Raw genomic sequence first — 18,615 nt, forward strand, 5'->3', positions numbered from 1 at the left:
TTTTTTCTAATTGACTCAACAGAATTACTGTAGCTTAACGTGATCTTTCAGAGCTGCATGTGGATGTAAATAGCATCAAAGTGCAGCGCTACCATCAGAAAAGGTCTGTTGAAGGATGTTAAATTCTGCTTAGATTTGCTTTAAGGGTGTTTATTGAACAGTAAAACAGCTTGAATCATAGTGAATTCCAATGTAATTGGGTTGGATAAGAATGTTTTCAGCATGTGGATGTGAATTTTAAAAAGCATTTTATAAAACAGATTGAACTAAAAAGAAATCACCCATCACCTTACAGGAAAAATATTCCAGTTTATTGGAGAACACATTTTATTTCCCCCTTAAACACTGTAAAAAATACAAAACTTCACATGACAAATTGCTGAGTATTTAAGAAAAGTGCGCTCTTTGTGAGGGTTGGTATAAATAACAGGTAATTACCTCTTCTCTACTGAAATCGAGTAAAGCACGTACTGGCACTCAAGGCTAGGCTACCTGTGTGGCGAGAATGTGTTAGCTATATGCTGACATTTCCCTTTAGGGAATATGCAGATGTTTGTGTGCCAAGGAGGGGAACTGACTCTTCAAATCCTGCTTGCTTTTGAGGTGTGCACTTTTAGAGCACAAAAAGTTAGAAGTGGTTCATCTATATAAGGTAAAATGAATTGGAAAAGTATTGATTCAACAAAAGTGTATTTTGATTTCCCTAAATTGTGTGTTTGTGTGAAGATGCCTCAGATCTACAGTATGACTTTAACCTTGGAAAGGGCAAATAACAAACATTCAATTGCACAGGACTATGGGATTTGTAGCCTTTCAAATGCCAGCTACTAGGGAACTGTCGAGGCTTTGGGATCCAAAATCTGATCCCTCTTTTAATACGGTCCAGGTAATACCCCTTCCCCCCACCCCCAAAACAAAACAAATGTAACGATGCCAGCAGCTAAACAATTGAGCATTCTTCCCACAATAAACCATAGGTGACTTGGACAAAAACTGAAGATGTTTGGGTAAAGAACACATCTTACTACATCTTAAATAGAAAGGTTCTCCCCTTTGTAACTTTTATAAAAGACAATTAAAAAAATTATACCTACAAAAAACGAGATGTAAACAAATTACAGTAAGAAAATGAGTCTTAATTGAAACGTCGTCTCAGTATCACAAATGCCTTTTCACCTTGCTTGTATTATCATCACCAGCATCTATGCAACAGCAAATAAACCCCACACTTGTATAAAGATGTTTTAAAATTAGCACGTGCTGATGTCTCGTCGTTTACCTGATCTCAAGTGGAAGCAGCAGAAGCGCCACTTGTCATGACAAGAAGCCCTTAAAAGTTTAATGGCCACTTTTTGGTGAATAGCTCAATGATTCAGGTTCAATCACTGTAGTTTCTAGGAAAAAATCAGCGGAATCCGCATCGGACAGTCATTTCCCCTTCAGTTGTTACATTGCTGTACACTTCCTTGGAGAAGTGGATTCTGCATTTGCCTTTTTTCTAATGCTTTCTGTAAAACAAACATCATAGGTGTTTTTCCTCTCACCCATTAGGAGAAGTGGAATGAAAAATAGCACTTGTACCTTTGTGCTGAGTGGCAGCTTGACATCAGCGCTGTTTTTTTATTTATTTTTATTTTACTCTGAGGGATGTCTACTCAGTCTGGTTTTTAATCCTAGTTACTTAACAAAGGAGGTTCTACATGTCTGAGCGTGAGTATTTTTGCTCTAGTAAATGATTCTGATGAATGGGAGGTATAAAGCGGCAGGAGAAATGGCCCAGCAGTATGTGTAAATGTGTGTACTCCATAAAACAAGGGGGAAAAGACAACTTCCTAGGTACTAGAGGTGTTTGAGGCTGTTAATAGTTTAAGAATCTGTATTTAGGAAAAAAGACTGCTATACTTACATTATGCAACAGCTATAGAAATTAAATCAAGTATTAAAAGGTTAATTCAAATGGTGCTAAGTTTGTATTATTCAACATAAGAGGAAAGTGATGGATTGTTACCTGCCAAGTCTCTTCTACAAATCCCCACCAGGCCTTCGTATAGTCCTTTGATTGGATTTTCTCCTGCCATGATCACACCATGAAGCCAAATAAGCAACATTCTGTGGCCATGCTCCCTGTAGCTTTTAGTACCTGGTAAGAATGATATATGGATGAAACTGTATTTCACTCTGTAATGGTGGCCGTAGACTGCATCAAATTCTGACTTGATACATGTAGATCTCCCTTCAACTGTGGTGGGAATTGAGGGAATGGATGTGAGATTAAATTTGGCCCTATTTGCTGCCCAGCCACACTTTTTTTTTTTTTAATTGAAGCAATCTGATATGGAAATTAAACCTGCTCTTTAAACTCCAACATCTTAAACCATTTGGACTCGCAGCTGCCTGCACTCACACCAGGTAGCATATTGGTTCTGCTTTTGGCAGGGGCAGAATGGGTTGGGGTTCTCCAGTAGCTTTGACTCAGTCTGCATTTTGTAAATATTTCATGTTCTGCTATTTTGCTGAATAACTTTCTCTGGTCCTTAAAAACAGAGCCCCGTCTCCCCCTTTCTGCACTGTTCTACATCTGGCTCTACAGGAGGACAAACATCTTCCTAGCTGCTGCCCTAGCAGCATTCCCTGCTCTCTTGGAAGGACAGAGCTCAAAAGCTGCACAGATATTTAGAAGGTTTCTAAGAGAGAACAAAGTTGCAGGAAAGATAATGGTCTCTGCTCCAATCTGCTGGCCTAATGATCTGGGTTGCCATAACTGAGGGTATGTCTACATCTACAATTTTGCAGCGCTGGTTGTTACAGCTGTATTAGTACAGCTGTATAGGGCCAGCGCTGCAGAGTGGCCACACTTACAGCAACCAGCGCTGCAAGTGGTGTTAGATGTGGCCACGCTGCAGCGCTGTTGCACACCGCGGGGAAGGAGACCTGCTTGGAGGGGGGGTCGGGGAACGCCAGAGCACACCGCGAGGCTGGATACCTGCTTGGAGGGGGGGTCGGGGAACGCCAGAGCACACTGCGGGGCTGGATACCTGCTTGGAGGGGGGGGTCGGGGAACGCCAGTGCACACCGCGGGGCTGGATACCTGCTTGGAAGGGGGGGGGGTCGGGGAATGCCAGTGCACACCGCGGGGAAGGAGACCTGCTTGGAGGGAGGGTCGGAGAACACCAGAGAAAACCACTGGGAAGGAGACCTGCTTGGAGGGGGGGGGGGTCGGGGAACGCCAGAGCACACCGTGGGGCTGGATACCTGCTTGGAGGGGGGGGTCGGGGAACGCCAGAGCACACCGCGGGGCTGGAGACCTGCTTGGAGGGGGGGTCGGGGAACACCAGAGCACACCGTGGGGAAGGAGACCTGCTTGGAAGGGGGGTCGGGGAATGCCAGAGCACACCGCGGGGCTGGATACCTGCTTGGAGGGTGGGGTCGGGGAACGCCAGAGCACACCGCGGGGAAGGAGACCTGCTTGGAGGGCAGTGGAGTTTGCTTAATTACCAGAGAGGCTTCCTCAGGTATGCTGGGATACCTGCTTATTCCACGGAGGTCAACAAAAACGCTGGTGAGTGTCTACACCTGATGACCAGCGCTGGTGATCCAGCGCTGGATCCTCTACACCCGAGGCACGACCGGGTGTACGGCCAGCGCTGCAAACAGGGAGTTGCAGCGCTGGTAATGCCCTGCAGGTGTGTACACATCCTAAGTTGCAGCGCTGTAACCCCCTCACCAGCGCTGCAACTTTGTAGTGTAGACAAGGCCTCAGATAGGTCCTTGAACTGGAAGTTTTCTGAAAACCGCCTGCAAGTAAATGACTGCATTTGGCAGAGCATGTTTCATGCAAACTTATGACTGGGCTCTTCCATGCTTCCACTCAGAGCTGTGATTTACAAAGAGGGATATTTCCAAGCTCAGAATGCAGTCTGTCCTGACATACCCTTCTAACTGCCCCCACAGTGCTCCGTGTGCTGAGCCACAAGGGAAAAGGGCCCGTTCCCCAGGAGGGCAGGGGTAGGTTCCTGGGGTCACCGCAGGTTTCTCTTTGGTGGCCCTCTAGATTTGCTCCCAATTACTAGAGGGGCAAGTGAAGGGCAAACTGACCCAGTGGGGCCAGGGTCTTTGGTGGAAGTTGGCTCCCTGTAAGAAATAAAATCTCACTGTTTAAAGTCCGTGGTCTCCCTGTGCAGAAGAATAAGGATCGTTTACCCGCTTGCCTGAAAATGCCCACTCAGTAGGAAGGTGTTCAGACCTGTCTTGCTTTGTCAGTTACAGCAATCAAGTTCCCCTTTAGGGACAAGAACTCCTAGGCTTGAGGGTTCTCTATAGCAGCCAGGAAGAGGCAGCAGACCCCTTCTTTAGGAGCTGTGGATTTTCCTACTAGCCATTTTCAGGTGAGTACACATTTTTCCTATTTATTTTATAAAGTGTTTCAAACGCAATCTTGTGGCTGCTCCATCTGAACCAGGTGGCTTCCTTAGCACATGGCCCAGTACCACTGCTGGAGAATTATCTACTAGCAATATAGAGATGAAAGGGAAGGGATGGAAATGCTTGACGTAAATGAGACGCCATCTGATTTATACCTGCCCACTGCTGCTCAATGGCTCTGATATGTGCATCAGTGAATTTCCAGTAATGTGCAAGCTTCTTCCATTCGCTGGGTTTGAGGTATTTAGTAGCTAATCTCCACATCACTGAGCGAATGTGCTGTGTTTCCAGCTTGTGATCTTGTTTAAAGGTTAAGTGTTTTGCCACCCAGGAGTCAGAGTCACTGTTGAGATTGTCCTACGATGTTAAAATAGGAGTTTCAGTGAGAGGCTTCACATTTCTTTCAGGTTGAGAGAAAAAACACACCCCCCCCAAACGTCACGACCCTGAACAATGAATCCCTTCACTTCCAAAAAGCAATGTAACTTTCCTGCTAGCAGTGCTGTGCTGAACTAGTCGCGTTACCCGATTACAGGCTATAACGTTCCCCTTGCTGACATTCTGATGACACTGGATTGTTAGCAGCAGCAGCATAATCCCTAGTAACGCCCATGTGTTCTTCCAGCAACAGACCTACCATGCTTTTGTTTGTAATGGCTGGGCTGTAATATCCCACAGCCTTGCCACTGGAGCAGTTTAAGTTCATTCTGACATAGCACGTTTCTGTTTTACTAACTGTCCTGTTTCATCCTGGCCCAATTAATAAATCTTGTTCGTGGCATCATGGCTACAGAAGCGCACATAGGTAACAATTTGGATTTCTACAGTCTTCTGTCTGATGCTCTTGAATAACATGCTTCAGTAACATGAGAGAGAGCTCACAACTGCCTGTGATGTAGGCAAGTAGTATGAGGAAATGGAGAGGGGAAGTGACTGCCCAAGGCCACACAGGCAGCCTGTCTAGGGGCCTGGAATAGAATCCGATAGCCTGGCTCTAGGCCTTCACTGCAAGACCATCTTCCAAGAACTCCTGCTGGGATTTCCAAGAAGGCCTAAACAGGTTAGGTGCTTGGGATGGTGATCTGGGGAACCTATTTACAACTGAAGAACTCTGGCTGATAATACCGTGTTGCTATGAAAGCTGTGGTATCAGAAATGCCCTTCTGTCGCTGTGTATCTACCATGCTGATAAGCCTACCTCCCAGACCAGGGACAATGCTGGGCCATTAGATCTCAACTATGGTCTACTCAGAGGGAAGCACCTTGAGTCAATGGGTTTGTTTGAGTTGGGAGAAGATACTTCCTCCTCTGGTCTGAAGGAAGCACGGGAGTGGAGAGAGCTGCAGTTCTCCAGCTTGGAGACAGGGCTGACAAAGCAGGCAGTTACAACGCATGGGAGGTGGAGGGGAGACTCACACAGAGAGAGGAAGTTTTGGGCAGGTAGAAGGAAGGGGACGGACTGGCCAAGGGAGAAGTGAGGTGCGGGAGAAGACTCTGTGTTTCTGAACCCAAGCCATGTTCTGCAATAAGAAGACACCAGATGACCCCATCTCCCAGAAGACTTCAGAGTGATGGGGAAACTGAGGCAAGAAGGTGCTAGGTTTGCCGATTTTCGGTTGGATGTAGTTTTGAAGGTTTCATCACATGACAATCTTTAATTGAAGATTCATCTTTAATTTCTGGAGACTCCAGGACATTCCTGGTAGGATTTATTTTTTTTAAGAACTTTGTGTATCTCATGCTATTAAAGAAAGAGCAATAATGTGTTAGGATCCTGTGCAGAGTGTCCGTATGTTATCTGCTACACCTAGCACGTGTCCCTGCGAGCAGTAAACTAGAGCCAGAATGCTCACGCAGCAAGAGTTTTGGGAGAAGGTGTTAAACTATGAGCGTATCTTGGGGGTCACCATTGGTTCCAGGGACTAAGCAGTTGGACTGTGAGGTCTCCGGTCTTAGGAGGGGCTATTAGGTAGATGATCCCAAGAGCGTGCCTAGGGACCCCAAGATAGGAACAGCACCTGGGATCTATTCAGACTCCAGAGGCTTAAAGCATTGGGGGATTCACTGGTGGGATCCCCCTCACAGCAGTCTGGTGAGTGGCCAAGAGGGGGCGCTTGACAGGAGTTGTGACAGTCTAACTCCCTTTGACTTTTAATGGGGGCTAGACGCATAACCTGCTTAAGTGCTTTATAAACTCCCACTCATCTTTAGGTAACTAAATATCTCTGGAAATCCGGCCTCCCTTCCTCTCAGTGCAGTCTGGGATATTTAACAGCAGGGACTCCTATGTTAATAAGCAAAGTCTGTGGTACAGTTGTGGGCTGCTTTGTTGTCGTTTTTTTAAGTGGACAATGAAAACAGAGCTGTTTGCCATCGCATCGTCTGCATTTCTCTTCCCCTTGTACTGATGAACACAGAGAACTGTCTCATATAAAGGATGTTTTTAAGGCTACTCGGCTCAGGTATGCTCCTACCTTCTCCCATTTGTAAAACCGATCTGCTTTGATAATCATGTCTGCCAAGTTGATATGATTACCCCGGGCAGCTACATCCAGGGATGTTTTTCCTTGCTGAAATTAAGAAGGAAAAAAAAAAGAACAATTTTGCTCAAAATGTATATTCACCAATTCTCTATTTTAAAGACTAATCTGACACCCACCCCACCCCCTGTCGTCATAGTCTTTGAGCACCTCCCAGTCTTTAAGGTACCTTTGTGGTAGGGATTATGCTATTATCCCCAGTTTACACATGGGAAACTGAGGCCCAGAAAGATGAAAGTGACGTCTAAGAGGATACAGAAGAAGTCTGTGGTGGAGCTGGGACTTGAACCCAGGTGCTAGGCCAGCACTGTAACCATTGGACTATCCTTCCATTTCATCCATCTGCAGCGATTATGGATCTTCCATCATACGTGGGAGCTGAAACACCTCTATTACTACTGGTGATAGACAAATGTGATCCATCATTACTTTATTCCCAGCTCTTTAAGAGATTAAAGCATAATTATTTTTACCTGTTGTTACAGGAGCAGGGTTTACAGAAGCCAGATTAAGGGGATCAGCCATCATTTATATAGGCAAGGTGGATTTGGGTGCATTGCAAGCCTAGTGCCTGCAGGCGGTGCTAGAGGGAGTCTCAAAATGGCACATGCTGCACCACTGAGCACTAAGTGCAGGGGGCAGGTTCTAGCCACTCTCCCAACCCAGCCAGTCGTCTGTCCCTTTAGATGCTGAATGCCACTCACTGCTCGCCTTCTCTTCTGCTCTGGGAGCTTTGCTAATTGCCTTGTGCCCTGCACAGAACCAAGTTCCCTATGCCTCTCTCTGACAGCAACCTTGCCCTCTCTACACTGCATCGGGCAGGAGCAACCACAGCTTGGCCCTAAATGTCTCTGATCTCACCACTTAGAGAACAGGGGGATCCCTAAGTGGCCCCCTCAAGGACTGAACGCACAACACTGGGTTTAAGCAGGGCAATGCTCAAACCACTGAGCTATCCCCCCAGACATATTAAGTCTGAGACGAACTACAGCCCTTTGTCCAATAGATTCACTGAGGCGTATGAATCTGAACCAATCCGTGTAATCCCACAAATTTCTGCAGTACGTGTATGAACAGAAACCATCTCCTAGAAAACGACTCAATCAGTTTGACTATTAATGTATGAACAATATATTGTATGAACTGTTGTGTGCATAGATAGAGAGGAATGGGACTGGAATACATATCATCTGTCTATCTTATCTATGTATCTATTAGTTATCAGAAATAAATGCAGCATACTAGGAGAGGAATTCTGTGTTGGGGTTGGCTTTTTGGTAATGAGTTCTCACTTTGTACTGGGGATAAAATGTCCTCAATTCAGCAAGCACGTTTTCCCTGTGCAGTGTCTTCCTCTAGTTCAGTGGTTCTCACCCAGGAGTACATGTACCCCTGGGGTATGCAGAGGTCTTCCAGGGGGTACATCAACTCATCTAGATATTTGCCTAGTTTTACACCAGGCTACATAAAAAGCACGAGCCAAATCAGTACAAATTAAAATTTCATACAGACAATGACTTGCTTACATTGCTCTATCTACTATACACTGAAATGTAAGTACACTATTTATATTCCGATTGATATATTTTATAATTATACGGTAACAATAAGAAAGTCGGCAATGTTTCAGTAATGGTGAGCTGTGACACTTTTGTATTTTTATGTCTGATTTTGGAAGCAAGTAGTTTTTATGTTTGGGGGTACACAAGACAAATCAGACTCCTGGAAGGGGTACAGTACTCTGGAAAGGTTGAGAGCCACTGCTCTGGAAAGGTTGAGAGCCAAGAGCTGCCAGACGGTGACAACAACAAACATTTATTTTGGTTCAGTACCTAAGGCTAAACCTTTGGGTTTGGTTTTTGTTTATAAAACGTGCTGCTGTTTAACTTCATAGCAAATTGTAGCTCTGATACTAACCTGTGGCTGAATGCTATTGAGTTTCCCCCTGACATATGCAAATATGCCCAACTACACTCTCAGAATAAAGAACAGAATTTGCCTGGTGCTCTTAAAATTCTTTTAGTTAATTTGAGTTCTGGGGTTTCTTTTTTCTCCCCAGCAAGCACAGCACTGAATGCTGGGTATTTCAGATCTACACACACTGGATCTTTTATTTTTTACCCATTAAAATGTTTCTTTGCACTATAATCCCTATAATTTGTTATTAATGATTGCTACAGAATAACACTGTTTGGTTAGTATAAGTGAAAATCTATGGCAGTAGCATAGGGTCACCAGATAGCAACTGTGAAAAAACAGGACAGGGGAATAATAGACACCTATATAAGAAAAAGTCCAAAAAAATGGGACTGTCCCTTTCAAAATGGGACATCTGGTCACCCTACAGTAGCAGGAGTTGGGTCTGAGAACTTTGCATAGCAAAGAGTGAACTACCCTGTACTTTTCTAAGAATCATTCACATCCCCTTCAAATTTGAACACACCCTGCCCACTACCCAATAAAAAAGCATTATTTTAACTGTTTATTCCTTGAAAATGTTTGTACGTTAATAACACTGTCAGTTTTATTCACGGGCTGAGATCAAACAAAACATGTCTTTCCTCCAAATCCCCACGCACCTATCACATCCCTAAGGATGTTTACCTTATCAATTAACTTCAAGTTAACTCCTGCTATAAGAATCATCTCAGCTATGTCTTGTCTCCCGTGTTCTGCAGCGATATGGAGTGGTGTCTGCTGCCTCTGTGTAAAAAGAAACCAGAAGCAAGATGAAATACCTGGGAGGAAATGCTGGTGAGGAATGATGGGAATAAATATGACCATTTATAACAATACATGACAGAACAAGACGCAATGGTCTCAAGTTGCAGTGGGGGAGGTCTAGGTTGGATATCAGGAAACACTATTTCACTAGGAGGGTGGTGAAGCACTGGAATAGGGTACCTAGGGAGGTGGTGGAATCTCCATCCTTAGAGGTTTTAAAGGCCTGGCTTTACAAAGTCATGGTTGGGATGATTTAGTTGGAGTTGGTCCTGCTTTGAGCAGGGGTTTGCACTAGATGACCTCCTGAGGTCTCTTCCAACCCTAATCTTCTATGATTCTACTGGGAGACAATGCTAAGTGTGTACAGAGGAGCACGTTCTGTTCTCCCTCATGCCCATTCAACGTCAGTGTAACTCTCCCATCCACTGGAATAGGTCCACGGTAAACTGCTAGAGCCATTCAGAAATAACAACGGCCTGGGCTGGTACCAGCACTAGGAAGTCCTTGACAGTACGTATTTCAGCTTAAAAATGGATGAACTTCTTGTATTATACAAAGCACCTTTGGGACTATTGGAAGGAAATTTTTTAAACCCTGTAAATCAAGCAGAGATGCCCAGGAAATGGAGAATCTGCTCTAAGTGCCGTCCATAGGCGATGACCACAGCAGCAACAAAATACCTTGGCCAACTGGAGCCAGAGCCAATAACCACTACATTCTATGGCATGTAAGACCGCAGGTCAACATGGATACCACTGTTGTGATTTTTTTTGTTTCAGACTGAAGAACTTCTAGAAAATCCCAGGAAATATAAAAGAAACCAAACAAAATAATGTGGCAATTTGATGCAGGCATGAAGCAAGCAAGCTTGAGATAACTGCAAGAGTAGAAAGAATAATAACTAAAATCAAATGCCAGGTTACACAGATATTTTTGTGTTACAGACTTGTCATTCGTGAGACCACAATTTTGACTGAGAGCCAACCAAATCCATCCTTACCCCCCATTTTCAGTCATTCTTAACTGTCTCAAAATATTCTTCTGTGCTGAAATTCTCTCTCAGTGTACAGCTCAGAGGTAAGGGGCTGAAATGGCAAACTTTGTGTATCCATCCCCCAAAGAACTCAAAAGGAATTCCACGCACAGAGAGCACTTGTGGGGGTGGGCCCTGAATTTGCTTGGAAAATGTGAACAATTCAGCCATTTTCATGTTTCAGGAGCTGAACGTCCACGTTTTCCACATTTAAAAGCATTGTTCTTTCCCCCACCCCTGCTCAGAACTGGCTGATTTAAAACCTCGGTTCATGTGGTTCATGGCTCAGAGATGGAAGGGTTCCCAGCCTTACGTTATCCGGGATGTCCAGGTTGCACTCTGTGTCGATGAGGAGTTTAACGATGGCTGGGAAGTTCTGCAGCACTGCAATGTGCACAGCTGATGCATTTTGCTGCGGGAAGAAGGTGCATTACTTGCATATGAGGGGGAAAAGGCACTGGGGAATCTAGCTCACACACAGCCTGGGGTCCTGGAATCTGCTTGCAGGGGGGCAATGTAAGGATCCAAGGATGCAGGTCTACATCCTGGGGCTGTGGGGGCCACGGCTTGCTGACACTCATTTGTCAGCACCAAGGGAGATGGGCAAAGCACCGTCTTGTTAAGCCTGGAAAGTCAATCAGAACCCCCAAGGCCTGCAGCTGCCCGACTGGCTCATACCCGCTGCCTACACCAGGAAGTGAGCCATGTGTGCCGGCTGAGCAGCTGTGCAGGCATTGGCCCCTGCTCTTGCCTGCTTCCTGCAATCTTGATCCAGCCCTGTTCCTCACCTGCTCCTCACTCCTAGCTCCCACCTTGTTCCTGCTCCGTGTCTGATCCTTGTCACTTTCCAGTTCCTGCCTTTTCACCTTGCTCCTGACCACTGGCTCCCAATCCTGGCTCTGCCCCTTTGCTTTGACTTCCAGCTCAACCCTTGGCTCTGGCATTTGGTATCTGACCCCAGTTCCGATCCTTATCTTTGATTACTTGTCCTGACTCTGGCTCAACCCCCTAGCTCTGGGACTTGGCAGTTGACTCTGGTTCTTACCCCACTTCCATTCTCTGACCTGGATGCCTGCTCTGCCCACTAGGCCAGACAGCCTACGTCTCGGTTCCTAACAGCAAGGGCATCTTGGTTGGAACACAATGCCTACTTCTGAAATATAACTTCCATTCACGCAGCCTTTGGCTTAATGTATAAACTTCAGCCAGAATTGTTCCAGGTTCTACAAAGGAATGATGTACGGTGAGGCTTAGCCTTCTTCCTGCTGAAGTCCATGGGAACAAGCTTGCGGCTACTGTTGCCATATGAAACACAACCAGCAACTGAACTCTGCTTTCTTGGAACCCACCTCTCCTGACAATGGCTGGCGATAGTCTATGCACAGGTGCACACAGACTCAGGGTGGCCTGAGGGAGCAGCAGTTTTCTACCCAATTCTGGCTCCCCTCCATATGGTAAGCACTCCATATCTGAGCTGCCAAGAGGCATTCTTAGGCAGGGCCCAAGATCAGAGGGCATGTTCTCCCACTCACAAATCTTGCCTTGGCTGAATGGAGTGCTGTGATTAGCAGCAATACTTACTTTTGCAGTGTTGAATTGAGCCCTGTATATTTTTGCCAAGCTGAAAGAAAGCTGGAATTTGACGCTCTCTCTTCATCAATGCTTAAAGCCATTTAATACGACTTACATGATTAACTGCATCTATGTAGATTCCTGCGTCAATAAAGATCCTGGCCATGTCTTCGTAGCCATGGAGAGCTGCATAATGAAGGCAGGTCATCGCTTTCTGAGAAAGAGAGCAGCACAGCCGATATTAGTCAGGACCTTTTATCAAGTCAAAGGACATATTTCCAGCAGGGCATCTGCTCATTCTGCTTCCCAGTGATCCCAGTTGTTTTAGACACCACCCCAAGGGTTCTCCCTGCATTCCTTCCACTGGGGAGCGAGGGAGGAAATCAGTGCACACAGTTAAGGATGTGACAATACTAGGATGATAAGATTTCAGCTGGCTAGCTCCACAACCAAAGCCATAACTACTTTCACACGGGAATGCAACTATTTGGTTGAATGGCCTCGATTGCTCATGCCCTGCAGTGAAATCAGGAGTTTTGGAGGTACAAGGCATGCAAGACTGACCCATTTAGAGGGAATCTTCTCTAAGATACAAAATTCAGACGAGTTTCGCCATCTCCCAATTGCCCCCTTATCCTTCAGAAAACCCTAATGATCTTTTGCTGGGTGTTGTTTTTCCCCTGTAATATTCTCATATCAATCTGCCCTGACAGGCTGTCATTTCTCTCAGACAGTACATGTTTTCAGAGGGAAGACGATACCTGTTCAATCAGCCTGATGCTACAGCAGTATTAGATTCCATCCCCACGAAGGGAACTTCAGTTTAATTGGTAGTGAATAATTCTCCCACCCTAGGCCAGACTTCACATGACAAAAAGACGGCTTGCTTGCTCCCTTTGGCCTGGCACTGAAGAAGTGCCTCATCTGTTGGCTGGTTCCCAGCTGCACTGTCCCTTGACAAGGCGGATTACCACACACTGCCCCAAATTTGACCTGGCGATGTCAATTTCAGCGCTAATCCCCTCATCAGAGAGGAATACAGAAATTGATTTTAAAAGTTCCTTAAGTCGACAAAAATGTCTTCGTTGTGTGGACAGACGCAGGGTTAAATCGATCTAATGCTGCTAAATTGGACCTAAACTCGTAGTGTAGACCAGGGCTAAGGGAATTCCTGTGGAGGCAGGGTGTCCACTGTAGTGAACAAGTCAGTCTGTGTTTGGTGACAGAATAACAGGCAGCCAATGACCCACCAAAGCTGGGACTGAAAGTGAGACCTTACTACAAATTCCAGGGTACATGCTGACAAAATACCATAATGGCAACTGCCTGCGCCAGGACCTTCTGGGCAAAGCGGCTCACATTCAATTTGAGGCCTAGCCTTTGGGCAAATGGCTTTTCCACTCTGCACTGATACTTTATTAGCCGAAGTAGCATTCCAGAAGGTGAATGGAGATTAGCCCTGCGTATGAAAGGCTGTGCCAGCCACACAGTTGCTACAAGTAGCACAAACGTGATGTGCTCAGAGACAGAATGATCTTCGGACCGTTCCTGCTCACCTGGGTTTGAGCATTAACGTCACAACCAGCTTCCAAGAGGACTTTCACGCAGCCGTAGTGGCCTCCCTCCACAGCCAAGTGCAGAGCAGTCAGACCTTCCTGGAAACACAGCAGAACAAGCTTAACATGGGCATGCTAGTTTAGGCTGTGAGAGCCTTTAATAAAGTAAGTGTCACTCTCTGTTTCATAGGGAAGGACAAGCCACAGCTGTGCGGTAGGAGAGTCCATTCATTAACTTGGGCTTCTTTGGCAGCTCGTCTTCCGAATCACTGCTGTGTTAAAATCATGGTTCTAAGGACCAAGGGATTCATTCTCACTCCAGACTACAGTTAGAAAAAGGAAGGAAATTAACACACACACGCTAACAATATAGTGAAGGCCTCACTCCATACAGACTGCAGTGGGAGTTTTGCATGCAGCATGGGACTCTGAATGTTCTGATCAGTCGTATCTAATACACTGTTCTTTAACACATCTGCCCCAGGGTCTGCAAGCAAAGCGATTTCACCCACACGTACTAGCTAGTGCAATTCTCTCCAGGCACAAAAGAGTGAGTTTGAAAAGGACTCCATGCCTAACCCTGTAATTTACTATTAATTAAGGTCACAAGCTTAATGTGATTTAAAGATATTTTTGTCCATCAACAAGAACACACTATAATAAAATAATTAAAATGTACTCCCAGGGAGTATCAAATCCCAGGGAGTATCAAATGGCACCTTACCAGAATCTTATTTACTCTGCAAAGAGAGCGTTAAATAGGATATAAGAGGAACCCTGATAAACTTAACTAGTAGTGTGCCCTGCAATTGCTAAGGACTTTACTGAGCCAGTATTTGCTATCCAGGGTTTTAACTATGTTTAGGTCTTCTGATTTTAGGTTTTAACCAACAAAATGCCCCAATATTGATTTCATTTTTGTTTTTATTTGTCCAATAAACAGCAGAAATGCTTCCTTGTAGCTAAGGGCTTGTCTACTTGGAGCAGTAACATAGACTATGGGAGCACGATTTCTGAAGCACCCTAATGTGTTGCACATTAATTGGTCCATGTAGACCCTGCTGGCGTGCACTAAAGGTTCCCTGACGTGCTTTACCACAGTGCTGTTTGAAACAGTACTATGTCATTGCACTAGGGAACATTACAGAGAGATTACTCATTACACTGTATATACAAAAAGAAAGCCCTGAATCTCCTCTGATTTTTGGACATTACATAAAAATCAAAAATTGCTAAGAAAATAAACACTCAAACTGAAATGCTTAAACCTCAAAAAGCTAGAAAGCCTTAACTATGTTCCAGTCACAGACTCTTCGTTGTTCACTTGTACAGAGAAAGATCTCACACAGACAGGTGATTTGTTCAGTGACTAAGGCAACATTGTTTCAGCAAGATTTTAAAACAAAATTCATTAGCTGTTTAGGCATCCCAAATACGCAGGGGTGAGAAGATAAACAAGTGTCACAAGGAGGGATTTTGGGCTTGGCTCTTGGTCCAACAGGTATTTTGTTCTTTCACCGATATTCTTTACACATGCCCAGCACTTTGGATCAGTGCATTTTAAATAAAACCAGATTGCTGCATAAACTTGTTCTAGATACAGTCCCCATCACTCCTGGCCAGTAGGGTTGGTTAAATCAGCTGGTGTGGGAGATCACGTCTAAGGATGAAAGGGACGATCTGGTCTGGTTTGTTTTGCACTCACCATGTTCTTTTCTTCTAGGTCCTGTCCAATTTCTACAATCTTCTGCAGCACCGTGGGGTGCCCATTTTTAGCAGCTAAATGTAGGGCTGTGTTCTTTTCCTGCAAATAAACATTGCTTTGTGTGTAAATAAACTGTATGATCAAGTACTCAGACAAGCAACTCTCTGCAAACCAATATTTAGGGTGATTTAGTCTGACTGCAAATCCTGTAGCCATTCTCTTATGCGTTAATCATCATTTAAAAAAAAAGATCAAATTCTGATGAAGATGCTTTAGTGCATCAAAGGGAGGTCTAGGAGACTCTTAATATACATTGACCATTACTTTGTAACAATAATATGCTTCTCCCAGATCCCCAAATGTATATCCTAGGTCATGTTAATTATTACTGTTATGGAACACATGTATTAGTCCCCCATTGCTGTAGGATCCTGTTATCACTGTAGTGTCGGTAATGCCTCAGATTTCACACTACAGAACGATGGCGCATGGGTCTGTGGACCTTCTCTGAATGGGGCAAATGTCTTCTGTCTCCTTTATCTGTCTAGTTACTGAGACATCTCCCATCACCAAAATGTAGGAGCGCCCCTAATGTTCAGCAAATGGTAGGAGCATGTACATGCCTTGATCTAGATGACTGAACTGATGATCCTTTCGTCTGTCATTCCTCTCAGTCTGGGCCCAAGGATAGAAATCCCACTGTGTTCTTCTCCCCACGAGGGGCCTATCATCTGCCTGCAGACAAGCCAATGGGACGGCTTTTTCTGGTAGAGTCAGGCTGTAACTTCATTGCAATGTACCTTAGAGTTATAACATCCAGAAAGCTCAGGGAAGAGTGTCACCCCTGTCCTTGCTCCACTATGATGGTGTACTTGGAGTGCAAACAGCCAGGGGGAAATTTCCTTGGCACAAACACTGCAGACCACTGTGCGACCGGCTCATGAGCTTATGCTCACAACCCACCTGTGCTAGATTTCAGCCAGCCACCCAGCTCCGTATCCCATTAACAGTCCCTCAAGCCATCTAGTCCCTGGTTACATTTCTCTGGCCCTGTTCAACAGTGTTTGCTTTCCATACCTTGTCTTTAACACTGTGACTACAACCTGACCCAATCAAGAACTCCACCACCTCTAACCTCCCGTGCTCTGCAGCCAGATGAAACGCTGTCTTGTCCATCTTTAGGTAAAAGAAAAAAGAAAGAAAGAAGAAATGTGGGAAACTGGGAAAGCACAAACACTGTGATTTTTGCTAAAGGTCCAAAAATAATGTCTCTGTGTATACTCACATCCTGGGAGGCTGCTTGTATTTCAACCCCAGGTATTAGTGCTGTACTTTAAAGGTAATAGCATAAATCACCAGGAGCAAAGGGTTTTTTGTTTTAAATGTGGAGGCGATTTTATAGAAACAAGCTGAGCTGAGCCACCCCCGGGTACGAACAGTTTGGTGTACTTTGGTTTCATCTGGCACAATAAAAGGGCAAGTTAATCTCAGTATTTATTTTACAGGAAGGGGAAAGTAAAAGGTTTATCACAAGGAAACTACAGTTTAAAAAGGAGAAAAGGAAAATGATCTGCAGCATCAGTTATCTGGTGAGTCATTTATTTTAATAAAGGTTTCGGCTAAAGGTAATTTGCATGTTCGACCCACTTTTTCTGGGCAGCAAAGCGAATGGATCACGGCAGGAAGTGTGTGGTAAGGGAAGAAAGGGCGGCTATTGACATCAGTCAGGGTTCTGCGTGCAGGAGGGCAGAATGTGGTGCTGGAGTTCTGCCTTGCAAATGCAAGTGCTTTCTTGATTAACAGATTGAAAAAGCGGCCTGCCGCTCAAACACATCGGCAGCAATCAATCAGTAAAAGACCTGTGGGAGATATAACAATAAGAAAAGGAAACTGCTACCCAGTGCCCACTGCATCAGCCGTGTTAAGGGAGCAGGCTTCAGTTAATGGAACTTGGATTGAAACTCCAAAGGACCAGCGTGGGAGAGAAGGCATTAGCTGAGGACCCTTGGCTGTAGAATTCTCTACTGACTGGAGCCAGAGTCAAATCACCATGGAGATGGGACGTAAGATTCACAGCCTGCTGCAGGCCTTCGCTTGAGAACCAGACGCTGGAGTGTGATACCCTTAATATTAATAATCCCTAGCTCCTACATAGCACTTTTCATCCATAGATCTCAAAGCACTTCACAAATGAGGTCAGTATCATTAGCCTCATTTTACAGAGGAGGAAACTGAGGCTCAGAGAGGGAAGTGATTTGCCCAAGGTCACCCAAGAAACTAGTGGCAAATCTGGGAATTGAATCCTGGTCTTCTCAGTAACAGTCAAGTGTCCTGTTTGCTAGGCTACACTGCTTCCCTTGCCCCTGTTGACTAGCACCTTACTCCATGAGTGGTGTCACTGACTTTAATAGCTGTACAGTCTTGTTACAGCGAGGTGCTATTTAACATGAGTAAAGGTATCAAGAATCTGAGTGTGAATGAGGAGTCAGCCCTGCTATGTTCTTCTTAAAGCCGCAACCCAGATTTGCCCTCTGTGTGCATCCGAGCGCAAAATCTGGCCCCGAGGACTTGGTCCTGCTCCTGTTGAAGTCCATGAGAATGTTCCCATTAATGCCAATGGAGCAAGATCAGGCCCTATGAAACTAAAAGCAGTCCAGCATCTTGCTACCTTGTCTGTCTTATCCACATGCACGTCCTCCAGGTCCTCCATAATGAACTCCATCACCTTGATGTGACCTCTCTGAGCTGCGCAGTGCAGCAGGTTCCTGCCATTCTGCAGAGGGAAGAAACCATACTTGTTTATTGAATCAGCAGCTAAATGGCTTGATTTTTTTTTAACAGCTTGTTCCTGTTAGAAAACCCATCTGGCACCACCCAGCAGCTTGGTCAGCTTGTGCTGTAGATGGCTGCTCACTGCTTCTAAGAACCGATGTGCTCTGGCCCAACGGAGGCTGATTTTTAAACACACCTACTGCTGATTTATTAATACAGTAGAACCGCAGAGTTATGAACACCAGAATTATGAACTGACCAGTCAACCACACACCTCATTTGGAACCGGAA

The 18,615-nt window shown here is 45.1% G+C and overlaps 1 protein-coding gene across 4 annotated transcripts in view; it reads right to left on the reverse strand.

The window, feature by feature from the left end:
* Positions 1-92: 92 nt before the first annotated feature.
* ANKDD1A (ankyrin repeat and death domain containing 1A) overlaps positions 93-18,615 on the reverse strand; it is a 33,030-nt gene continuing 14,507 nt past the window's right edge. For 3 of the 4 annotated variants that reach the window (XM_030577803.1, XM_030577805.1, XM_030577801.1), the window contains 11 exons: positions 18,221-18,325; positions 16,630-16,728; positions 15,553-15,651; positions 13,848-13,946; positions 12,407-12,505; positions 11,033-11,131; positions 9,567-9,665; positions 6,897-6,992; positions 4,578-4,779; positions 2,009-2,140; positions 93-1,508 (listed from right to left, as the gene is read on the reverse strand). In XM_030577803.1, the coding sequence (XP_030433663.1) occupies positions 1,447-1,508; positions 2,009-2,140; positions 4,578-4,779; positions 6,897-6,992; positions 9,567-9,665; positions 11,033-11,131; positions 12,407-12,505; positions 13,848-13,946; positions 15,553-15,651; positions 16,630-16,728; positions 18,221-18,325 (1,191 nt within the window). In that variant the 3' untranslated portion in view covers positions 93-1,446. The remainder of the gene's footprint in view (positions 1,509-2,008; positions 2,141-4,577; positions 4,780-6,896; positions 6,993-9,566; positions 9,666-11,032; positions 11,132-12,406; positions 12,506-13,847; positions 13,947-15,552; positions 15,652-16,629; positions 16,729-18,220; positions 18,326-18,615) is intronic. The other variant, XM_030577804.1, reaches the window with a different exon arrangement.

Source organism: Gopherus evgoodei, chromosome 10 (genome assembly GCF_007399415.2).
Source record: "Gopherus evgoodei ecotype Sinaloan lineage chromosome 10, rGopEvg1_v1.p, whole genome shotgun sequence".
NCBI lineage: Eukaryota > Metazoa > Chordata > Testudines > Testudinidae > Gopherus > Gopherus evgoodei.